Source organism: Glossina fuscipes, unplaced genomic scaffold, assembly GCF_014805625.2.
Source record: "Glossina fuscipes isolate IAEA_lab_2018 unplaced genomic scaffold, Yale_Gfus_2 3, whole genome shotgun sequence".
Classification (NCBI taxonomy): domain Eukaryota; kingdom Metazoa; phylum Arthropoda; class Insecta; order Diptera; family Glossinidae; genus Glossina; species Glossina fuscipes.
Window position 1 is genome coordinate 3,241,665 of NW_023998417.1, and position 12,135 is coordinate 3,253,799.

At 32.1% G+C, this 12,135-nt stretch overlaps 1 protein-coding gene across 1 annotated transcript; it reads left to right on the forward strand.

Moving 5' to 3' along the window:
* The first annotated feature begins 1,336 nt into the window (after positions 1 to 1,336).
* LOC119634475 lies at positions 1,337 to 6,116 on the forward strand. The gene is made up of 9 exons (XM_038028689.1): positions 1,337 to 1,493; positions 1,578 to 2,049; positions 2,514 to 2,615; positions 2,687 to 2,865; positions 3,237 to 3,502; positions 3,573 to 5,088; positions 5,190 to 5,265; positions 5,364 to 5,874; positions 5,985 to 6,116. The coding sequence occupies exons 1-9, from the start codon at positions 1,337 to 1,339 to the stop codon at positions 6,114 to 6,116; spliced, it is 3,411 nt and encodes a 1,136-aa protein (XP_037884617.1).
* The last annotated feature ends 6,019 nt before the right edge of the window (positions 6,117 to 12,135 follow it).

Consider the following 12,135-nt stretch of genomic DNA (forward strand, 5'->3'; position numbering starts at 1 on the left):
GTCACCTTGAAAGTTCTTGAACAACATAATATTAGTAGAAAATTTAGTTTTATTAAAGCGACTAGACTAACTAGCCGAAGAATAGAGCTAGAGATAGTCTTAGATGTTAGTGCTTATCCTATTTTAGTTCTATAAATTTGTTTTCTTTAATTGAAATATATATTACGATAACAAACATAAGAATATAACTACATTCCACCAGCTCACTTAATACAATTATCGCGTTAATGCGTTATAAGGGGTATGATTGAAAAAGTGCTCGGATTTGAATCATTTTCAATAGCATTCATCCTTGGCCTACTAAACTCCATCAAAATATCTCGAAGAAATGCAACACATGTATGCATTGAGAGATATCGGAAGGACAGACAAACTTTGTAGATATTATAAATAGTGAATCGACTTTAAGTCCCTCTGGGTGTCCGTTCCAGAATAAATAATCAAATTCTATCGGTCTTTATTCTCTAACATTTAATTTAAATAACAGATGAACAGAGGAAAGCGCTTTTCTATTTTAAAAGTGTGTTCGCATAGCGAACGCCTAAGGATAACTAATAATTCATTGTCGAAGAAAAGGGACGGAATTTATAGTTTCGAGAACATGAATACACATGGTTTTTTGACGATGCACCGCTACACTAAACTGCTAAAAAAGTTTTCAATTTCGGATCCATTCTTTAAGAACTTTTCAATCTGGTACTTTTGATACAACATTGTTGTCATCATTTGTAATCTTTCCTGCAATTTAGCAAAGGAAATGGCATTGAAAACTGTAAATGCTTTATCTCATATGTATATATATATTTATATATATATATATATATATGTACTAAAAAGTCAATTTTAAATTTACACACTTAGAATATATCTTCATAGAAAGAGAGAGAGAGAGAGAGAGAGCGAGAGAGCGAGAGAGAGAGAGAGAGAGAGAGAGAGAGAAACGAAAGGAAAGTAGACGGGCAAATAGCGTGAACGGAAATGACTCAAAGCGTTATTTTTTTTGGTGCCTATTTTCTGTCAACTGCAGGTAGCTTTTAAAAAAAAAATAAAAAAATCCAGTTTAACACCTAATGATTGCTTTATAAGCAGTAAGTAGTATGCCATGATGAGTATTTTCTGTCAAAGTTTATAAATTTGTTTTTTTTTTTTGCTTTTTCTATTTGAATTTTTATTTAAAAATAATTTAATAATTTTTGAACAGCAGAGGTGTTGTGTTACGTTTTACTTTTTTGTTTTGTTAAACTTTTTTTTGTTTTTTGTAATATTGTGATCTCTTTTAAATAAACCAAAAAAAAAAAAAAAAACCAGGAAAGAAAACCGAGGAAATAGGAAAAGCATGAAAAAAATTCGGCCGGTAAAAACATTAAAACCATCACCGCCAGAGATTCCTCTCAGGGAATATTCATTAATTAAATTAGTTGATATTAAAGCACAAGAACTCAAATATGCACAACGGTTGCTTGAATTGAGAGTTTGTCTCGGCTTCATTGATGGTAAATTTATTTATTAATTTTAAAAATTCATTTTTCATTTCTTTCAATATTAACGGCATATCCGTTCCGCTTTATCGCTTCAAGATGCCTTCAAGGAGAAAGAGTTAATCGATGATTTACAATCGCTTGTGGATGAATGGCATGAATATATCGATAGCGTTCCATATCCGAAACCCTATAAATTAGCGGATATTGTAGAATTCTATACTAAGGCGAAATATTTAGAAGTTTGCAATATTCAAGATGATATTTGTCACTCTTTATTACCCGATAAACGGTATTTGCTTAGTCAGGATTTCGTGACGAGGGAAGCAATACATCGAGCGATGAATAAGAGACCGCCTTTCAAACAAGAATTATCCAAATTTATTGGAGATTCATTAGAAATTATGCGGCGAATTGAACTGTATTTGGCGAACGATCGTGAAACAGCTAAGGCATCAAAGAAATTAATATACGAAATACGAGATATGAAAAAGACTATTGCCAATGAAATAATGGATTATATTGATCGTCAGACTTATCGAATATTAAATGCTCCAGAAATTCTTATGAAGTGAGTTAAGTGACAAAACCGATTTTTGAATTTACGATTGAAGAATAGGAAGAGCAAAATCAAGTTTAGCTTTCCAAATATGGTGGCAACCGATTAGTTTGGTCAAATCGGTCCGGGTATTTGCATTACATTTCCAATTTATTTTATTTTTTTTTTTTTAAGGCACACAGTAGTAGTAAAATCCGAAAATCGAATATTAGCGATTCAGTGTTTACAAGGGCTAAAAAATTTTTAAAACAAATCCAAAATTTATGAACCTTCGAATGTTTATCGCGTATATTTGCTACCTTCCTATCGTCCAAAAAGAATCCATAAACTTAGCTAATTTAATTAACTTATTTATTTTAATTAGTTTTGGACTTGTGTAGTTGTAGTGGCCAGTAATCAACTTAAGAGGACTTGTAATAATTTTCTTAGTTATCTTTTTTATTTAAAGGCATTTCCTTCTTGTTCTCTTTAATAAGGTCAGTGGATGCGATAAGTTGTGAATATTCTCTATCATGTGATAATTGTGATATTCATATATGGGGTCTTAAAAATGTTCCCATAAGTTTTGAATTTCTAGAGTAAGTTTGTTCAAATTAGAAAGGAAAGAACTCAATGCTTAGTTACGTTCTTTTCAATTTCTATTTTTTAGGGAACCACGAATATTGGTTGATTTATATGAAATAAAACTGCTATTGCATATACCATTTGGAATATTGGAACGTAATATGACCCTACAAGCAATTCATACAAATTTCGATCATTTAAGTGAAAATGCGAAGAGTTTTAAATTTATCACCGAAATGGGAAATCTAAATTTCGGCATACAAGGTTAGATGAATTTACTAAATTTTTTTTTTTTTTCTTTTTTTTTTGTTTTATAAAAAAATTGCTTTGCAAATATTTGAGTTAATTGCCTCAAGCCTTTTAAAAGGAAGAAAAATAAAGGAAAAAAGAATTTAGCGAAATGAAATTTAAAGAAACGCACAACAACAACAACAACAACGACAATACATGCGTATAAAAAGAGAATGAACGAATGATTGATAAATGGGAAAAAAGACATTAAAGCATTGATTTCAATGTGAATACTTTCTTGGTAAAATTCACGATTTCGAAGCTTAAGCGATTTTATAGAGAGAACAATAATAGGATAATAAGTCAAGTATTTGAATCGAAAATTTCTCTTGCTTTAATTTAAGATTTACGCGAGTGTTTGCTAAATGAATTTAGAATGCAAACGCATATGCAAAAAAATATAAGGGAGACAATGCAAGATAGATATCAGGCATATTTGGAAAAAATTCAATTAAAACGATTGCGCAAAGGTCAACTTATACCACAAACTATTGAGTCTGATGAATATCCAGATATCACGGACGATTTCTTTGACGAGGAACACAAACAATTCCAACAATATTTAGATATCGTATATCATCCTGAAACATTAAACTTGAGTATCGATGAGGTAACCTTGACCTTTGAAATATTATTTGGTTAATGCGATTTAAGATTTCTTTGTATCATTAAATATTTAGATAAATTTGAAAAAATTTACTATATTAGGTGGTATATATAAATTGAATTTTGTAAAGAAACCAATGCAAACGCATATTGATAAGGGCAATATCAATATGATTTGGCATAATCCAGGTAAACAATTGCTTATCGAAAAAGATGATTATTTTTCTACTTTTAAATCACGTCAATATCATCGCGATCATTCAATTCGTTTGTCGAGTATTGATCCGAAAAAAGAAATGCTAAAGGAAGAAATCGAGGCAGAAAATCCTTTTTTTGTAATGGTATTTCATTTGCCTGAATATCTTTGTTATTGGGATGAGCCAATCGCTTGTCATTACGAAAAATTTGAAGAGGAAGAAATAATTCGAGAGGAAAAATCATGGCATGCTCATTATAAAAGCATGGATAGCTTTAAGAGAAGCCTAACAGAATCCTTAGGCAGAGATACACTCGAATTTGGAGATATTGGAAGCGTTTTAAACAAAGCATCAAAAATATCCTTTCAGCCATCTCAGATGAAAACCTATTTTTCGTCGCGGATCATCGAAAAAGCAATGCTAACCGATGAGGATATATTTGTTCACTCAGATATTTATTTTGTAAAAGATTTTCTCCTAAATCAACCGATGAATGTTCAACAAGCGCGATTGCTAGCAAGTTCCTGTACGCCACATATATTGGAATCTTTTAAATTTCAAAGGGAAATAGCCGAAGAAAAACAAGAGAAGCTTATGCGTCACAAGCATAAATTTGGCATGCTTCGTAAACAGATGGAAGAAGAACGGTACAAACTAAAACCGATTGGTTTACTTCCATACGATTTGAAACAAAATAATCCAGAATATTTATTCACCAACTATGGAAAATCGAAAACCGTACTTGTAACCAATACGTTATTGCCATTTAACGATACTTTATCCAAACCGCCCATAACGTTCTATCAACTGATCAAAACGTTGTTGCGTATTAAAAAATTAACTAAAGAAGCAGAGAGTCAAAGAGTGCCACGTTTCTTTGTACCGATCTCATCGCCATCATTTCGCGAAGACGAGTCCAAAGTTGGTATAAGCAAATCAATAAAGAGAGATGCGCGATCTTTTTTGATGAAGCATCCTAGTATGGCATTACAGCAGCAAAAAACTTTTCAAGATGTAAAAAAAAGCAAAATAAAGTTACTCGCTGAGAACGAAAAAAAGGTGAAAAGTGATGAGCAACAAATAACACGGAGTATAAAATCGGGGCATACCGTCGAAGGGAGTGGAAAAAAAGCCTCGTTTGCAAAAATGGAATATTCCGAGATACTGCCACCGATAAGAGCAATGCAGCAACAAAGAATAGAGTCAGACGGTGAAGACAGCACAGCAAGTTTAAAATCAAGCATTTTTACCGATGATGACGAATCATTCGAGAGTATGGAGAGAAGAGGTGAATTGAAAACTAAAACAATTTCACATTGGACCACAAAGTATATTAAAAGATGTAAATTCAATAAAGAGGAAAATAAGTACACCATCGAAACGGATAGATTGGGTGGGTATGATATCCGATAGATGCAACGAGAAAAAAAAAAAAAGACGAGAATAATACGTTATGTTGTAAGAAATTTGAATATTTTCTTATCTCTTTAATAGGTTATATCGGATTTGCGTGTAAAACTTACGTACACTTTCCATTTACATGTTGGGAATTAGAACCTAATAGTACGGAGTAAGTTTCAACAATGTCGTATGAATTTTGCGAGATTTAATTTTTGGCATTTTTTGCATTTTCTTTTTTTTTTTTGTTTTTTTTTTCTCCCCTTAAAGTCCCTTGAGTGAAGTAATCTTTACGCTGGTAACGCAGCATGTTAAATGTGTATTCCATATCACTAATCAAGGCATACTAGGTCGCGTTGTCGAGCCCGGTCCGTTCACAAGAAAACTTAAAAAGTACTTGATAATGGAGAAGCCGCTTAAAAATATTTCTGAATTGAAAAAAATTTTCAAAGAGAAAAACATTAATATATTCCCCGAGAATGATGCCAGCTTTTATATTGAACAAGGCTGTTATTCTCAAAAGCATTTAGCTACGGAAATGCATACTTACTGTTGCATGGCATTGCACAGTTGTCTAATGAAATTCTCATCTAGCATATGGAATAGATGGGCTAAACGACGAGATATCATTTTGCATTTTGTTAAATACCAAGAGAATCCGTCAGCAACGTTACAAGTTCATATTACACCCGAAGAGACACGATTTGTTGAGGTTACCGAAATTTGTGCGCAGAGCGATGAAGTTAAATTGGCGTTTACGCCTACGTGGCGTAACATTAACGTAAACATTAATTTTGCTTTGAATTGTTTGTTTGTTTGTTTGTTTGTTTGCTTGCTTTGTAACTTTTATTTGCTTTCTTTCCTTTCTTTCTTTCTTTCATTTTATCACAGTTTTACTGTGACTTGCATAATGCGATTATGTCGGTCGAAAGTTACGCGCTGGAGCGACGTTGCCGAGACAAACAAATGATTTGTTATCTGAAAATGCTTTTAAGCGAAATAAGACCTCTTAGCTTTTCATGAGATCCAATATTAAGTGATATAAAAATATTTAGGCTATTTTTTAAAAAAATAAAATCCAATGTTTTAAGAAATAAATGAATGAATTTGTTTTCTCCTTTTCTTAGAGCCGATAATATATCGATAAGTCTTTAGTGTATATATATTATTATAAGAATGCAATGTTTAGAGTATAGGGATAGGGGGAAAAGAAAGGTAAAGGAAAGAAAAGTTGCTCCCACACACTTCATCTTTCTTCCTAATTCAGACGTTGTAAAGTTTTACCATTATGAATATACGTGTGATTTACGTTAACCTAAGACAGCAGCAGTTAATTAGCAAAGAGACCATCCAGAGGTAGAGAAAAGTCTTTGATTATGAAGAGAGGGAAGTCTTGTAAGAATTCAGAAGCAACGAACTTCAACCTATCTTTACAAGCGTAGAGATTAGATCGTGATATTGAAAATTCATCTTGCATTAGCTTTATTAGGTAATGCGTAACTTTCCTCTGGTCTTGACGATCATGGAACAGGTTGACTTGGTTACGCCTGTGGCATTGCGATAAGAAAATCCCTTTTCGAAGGCATATAAACATTTCTGTTTATTACAAAATGTTATCTAAATTTTCAAGCGAAATATTTATGTTGCGTTGGTAACCCTCTAAGTAAGTCTAGAAACGCTAACCATCATATATGTATATTTCACTTTTGTCAAATTGTTAGGCGTTTTTTTTTTTTTTTTGCTTATTTTGAAAAATTTTCATAACATTTGTGCATTTATGAGAATTCGTTTAGAATATATATGTGTCTGTGTTTGCGCGCTAAAGAAAACTGTGCCATTAACACTGTTTTAAGTCACCTCATAATCTAGATAACTTTCTCTATTTATCAAGTAGAAAAAGCAGCAAATTATGTTTACCTAACATTCTCTGTACGTACGACTGACTGACTGTATTTAATATTCAGAAACATTTTTTCTTTTGAAAAAATCCTTTTGCTTTTCAACATTATTGACAGTTGGTTGCTTATTTTACTCTCAATTTATATTTATATTACTATTTTATATTTTCACGGTTGAGGGTCTTTTAGATTTATCAAGTGTTTATCACTTTGCATGTGTATTACATACTGACTTCAGATTGGCATACGTAATGGGATACCAATTTGCTTATTTGCTGACTTTTACTATTGCGATTTGAAATTCAATTTACAACAATAACAAATTTAGACTCAAATAAGCCAAAAAGCGATTCCTTTATATTGCCTTTAGTCTATCTTAACTTAACATCCAACCAAAAAAAGTTTTTGAGCTTTGATTTGAGATGATTTCGCTAAGGGATTTATTTCACTTGAATTCAGATGATAATGAAGCTAGAAAGTAAAATTTGAATACATGTTTAAATGGATTTTCCATTTTATTTATCAACGCCGATTCCAACGTTTCTCTAATACTTCAAGGTCTTTTTATGGAACAATTTGCGACAATCCCCAAAGTACGTCGACTCAAATGTTTTTTCGTGAATCATTCTTTTCCGATTTGCAAGCCAGTAACGTTCATACCTGGAGCAAAAAGGAGGCTAAGATGAAATTTTCACCTCAACGAAAATGTTAAAATCGTGAAAAGTGCTCAACTTTATGATAATATTGGGAATAAAAGGATGACCATGTGGTACTACGATTGCTAGCAATAAAAATGTTAGCGAGAAATAGCATATGGCATAACATATATATTCACTTATGCATATTACTGACTTATTATATTGTAATACTGACTGTTGACAAAATATTCCATACACTGTTGGCGCTTTTCAGATTTACTATCTTCCCGTAAACATAAACTTACGTTAAACATTATATTATATTATATTTTTTATACGAGATTTTAATAATGTATTTAAGGGATTTATATACATGTATAGGTGTATACAAGATCAGCGTAAGCGTGTACTTTAAATGAAAAATTCGTAACCTTATATTCATTATTTATTTTTCCCTGCGTATATAATTAAAATTATACTCACCTACTCATGTATTGCATTCGCCATACGTGCATTGAAAAGGCATTAAATATAATAACTATTTAAATATGTAAGCAGACAACAGGTTACGGACTTCGTTACCTTATGATTGTATGAATAATTTTCTTAATATGAAATTAAAGAGATTACGATAATGAAACTTTGGAACCTATAAATTAGATCAACGTCAAGCGGTGATCCGTGAGCATGAAAACAAAAATTATAGTTATTTACACCAGTAACCGGATGATAATATATAGAAGTAAATTTCATTATGCCAAACGAGATTTATTAAGACAATTAATGACAAAATTGTTGCGAATAAGTCGAAATCTGCATTTATGACTTACCTGTGCAAATGTAATCTCACTACGGATTCGAGTTAATTCGTACGATTATCCGGTTTGTTATTCGCGGATAATTGACCGATTCAAGAATCAAGAGTAAACTTTAATGAAATAAACGTAAGTAGTCATGAAAGAAAGCCTTTCAATTGGATTTTAGACGGAGTAGATGTCGTTGTTTTGTTCGAGTCTCAGGTAAATTAAAAAAATTTTATACAAATTTCCAGTTCCTCCCTCATCCCAGCTCTGCATTCCAATTAGCTCCCATGATGGGTCACTGTATATCCTAGCGTAAATTGTAATCGAAAAATATGTGCAACGGAATGAGGTTCCTGTTTTCGTTGGTATATATTTGCCTCACTCCTCCTTCCCCCCGCTAATAATCCTGTGAGACGTAATAAGAGTCTTCTATCACTTACTATCTATCCATTATTAGTTAGCAAAGCTATATTTTGTAATTTGATTTTCGACAGCAGCTTTGGTTGTTTACAGTTTATAGTCTTTAGCTAAGTTAGCTAAATGTGATTATTAATTGTTAATTGTCAGAATTGCTTATTACATAGCCTAACATAAATGAACGTTCGCTGTTCTGAACTAGGTTATTGATTAAATAGGTTATTAGTTGAAATAGGTTATTGATTAAATAGGTTCTTAGTTGAACTAGGTTATTGATTAAATAGGTTCTTAGTTGAACTAGGTTATTGATTAATTAGGTTATTAGTTGAACTAGTTTATCGATTAAATAGGTTAATAGTTGAACTAGTTTATCGATTAAATAGGTTGTTAGTTAAACTAGGTTATTGATTAAACTAGGTTCAACCGAAGATTACAACAGAGTGAAGTTAAAACTTTATTTATATTAGACTAGGTAAAGTTTTATGTTGTGATAACCAATAAAAGGAGTAGAATAAGATGAACTTATTAACTAGTAGGTTACAGATCGGAAAGTAGATAATATTGACCTTGGCTTTGCATTGCAATGAATGTGCAAAACATAAAACTAAATTAAAATAAAATAATGAATAATAACATAGGTAGCATTAATGCTACAGTACGACAGCGGACGAACATAGCTGCGTTAACTTGGAATTTTACGCCGATTCGATGTGTGTTTATGTAAAATGGAATGCACTATCCCTTTTGTCTTGAGAAGTAGCAAAATTTTACATATAAATAAAAATACTCTTGAAATTTATGTCAAGCGTATTTATTTCATAGCTTTGCTGCTTACTTACATAATATTTTAGGGAAATTTGCTGATATTAATAAAAATTGTACACAACATATGTTATTTAATATTTAAAAAGAGATTTTTTTCTACCTCTCACTTGAGCATATTTTAATTTTCAATATACCTCTGGCATTGTGTGCTTGCTTTTACGCACTTGCCGTTTTTTTTTTTTTTTACATATGCACTGCACTCATAAATATTTCATAATATTTTTCCGTTTTTTTTTTTTTTTTGACGAAAATTAACACTTTGCAAAAATATTGTCAATTTTATTCATCTCTGTCAGCACTTGACTTTTCTCTTTGTAAGTATGCCGGTAAACGGTCCCTTTTTTTTTTGGGGCGTAAATAATTTTAAAAATACGTTTTTTAAGGCTTCTTTAAACAACATAAAAACTATTTCAATATTTAGTTCAATTTTCTACGAAAAAAAAAAAAAAAAAAAAAAAATGTATAGGAAAGGCGAATGTTTGAAAAGATTTAATATTACACTCATCGACATATTGTCCGTCGAAATGTCCGTGGAGATCGCAAACCCCCAAACATTGAATGGTTAAAGGGAAAAAAGTGCGCATTTTCGAGGAAATGCGAATAATGCAAAAAATAACTTCGGCGTCGGTTGACAGATTCGAATTTTCTTTTTTCTTTTATTAATATAACCTATCAATCATTTACATATTAACTGTACGTGTACGTATGTATGTATAGCACGTTAGAAAAGGAAAGAGGCAGAACTGACAGTGAGGGGAACGGCTATTGCCTAGTGGTTGTCTTCCTAAGCGGCAAGTGTTATGCTTTTGCCGATGGAGCATTCACTAGAACACTCACTAGAGCACTCATTAAGATCAAATATGGTTAAGCTGCACTGAGATTTAGTATACATTGACTCGGTAATCGTAACTCTTCTGTACTGGGCTACGCGGCAGACATCGCCGAGAGATAAGTTAATCTCCACTGTCTTTTTCTAGCGAATATCTTGACGATGAGCACCACAATCTCACAGCCAGATACCTTATCTTAGACAGCCTTTTTACCCCAAAGTGTTGAAAGGTAGAACGCATTCGTTGAGAAATTTTCAAACATTTCAATATTTTTCTCTCTTAGACTTAAATGTTTTCGTTACTTCATTAACGCATTTAATGTATGATATACATAATTGATTCATTATTTTATACACATTTCGCAATGCATTTGCATGCAACCGCTTTGTCTAACAAACAACATACTCCCCGATATTTCAATGAGTTTTAATTAAAATGCGGTATTCAGCGTAAGCAATATCTGTCTGCTATGGTTTGAAAAGTTTTCATAAAGTAGGCAGAAATTCTATTCAGACGATTATATTGACAGTCATTTCATTTAACCATTTCTGTCTGTGCAACGTAATAGCATCAACATTAACATTAAGAGCGCGCGTCAACATCACGGTTTTAAAAGTAATTACTGCCTTTTATCACGTTATAAATATTTAAGACGAATGCTTTGGTGCAAAAAAAGAAGAACAAGAATAATCAACAGCAGAGAACAAATAAATTGCATGGAGTATAAAGAAAATGTCACTAACCTATATATATATATATAGGGAGAGAGGAAAGAGAGAAATGGTCTCAGACGATTAAATAAACGTCACGTGTCTGTACCCATCGCATTGCATTTGAATGAATCTAAGTGCATTCGAAGCACAGACAGGTTTACGCTTACACAGACTCAATACAATTAATTAGCATAATACATTCATTCATTTATATATAAAGGAAAGTTATGTCATCAAATGCTGCATATACCACAAACTGCGGAAATCTTTTTTTTGCTTTACTTTTTCAATTTGCTTTTTTTTTGTTGTTTATTTATCAAGTTTCAATTCTTGCACTCCCCACTAAATTCAATAAAACACTGCAAGCAGATATCGGGCCTTTTGGGTGGAAATACACGCCTATTTAGTATCAGACACTCCGAGACACTCGCCCGATCCAAGAACACTTTTCTGTCTTATCTTATCAATTTGCGAGGGGAAAAATAAAACATCGGGGCTTATAGCGGAGGAAACTCATCTATAAAATACATTACTACTACTATTAAGTGACCTTAACAAAATATTTTAAAGGTTTTTGTGGGAAAAGAAAACGCAAAGAATATAACAACAAGTTTTTGTTGAATATATTAATTTAAAATATTAGGCCCGAGTGGTGGTCGAGAAAGCAAAGCGTCCCTATCTCAAGTGAGATAGAATTCTCTAAAAAGTCGATAACGTTAGATGCTAGCGTTTTAAGACTTTAGTCTTAGAATTTATTTCTGTGGCTGCGGACTATCTGAAGCTTCGTTCTGGATGTTGCAAACGGTTTGAGAAAACGAATATACCCATATACGGGCATAAAGAAAACAACATCCATCTATAAATAAATAAGTGAAAGAAAAAAGAGGAAAAAAAGAAGCAACAAAGACGTATATGTCC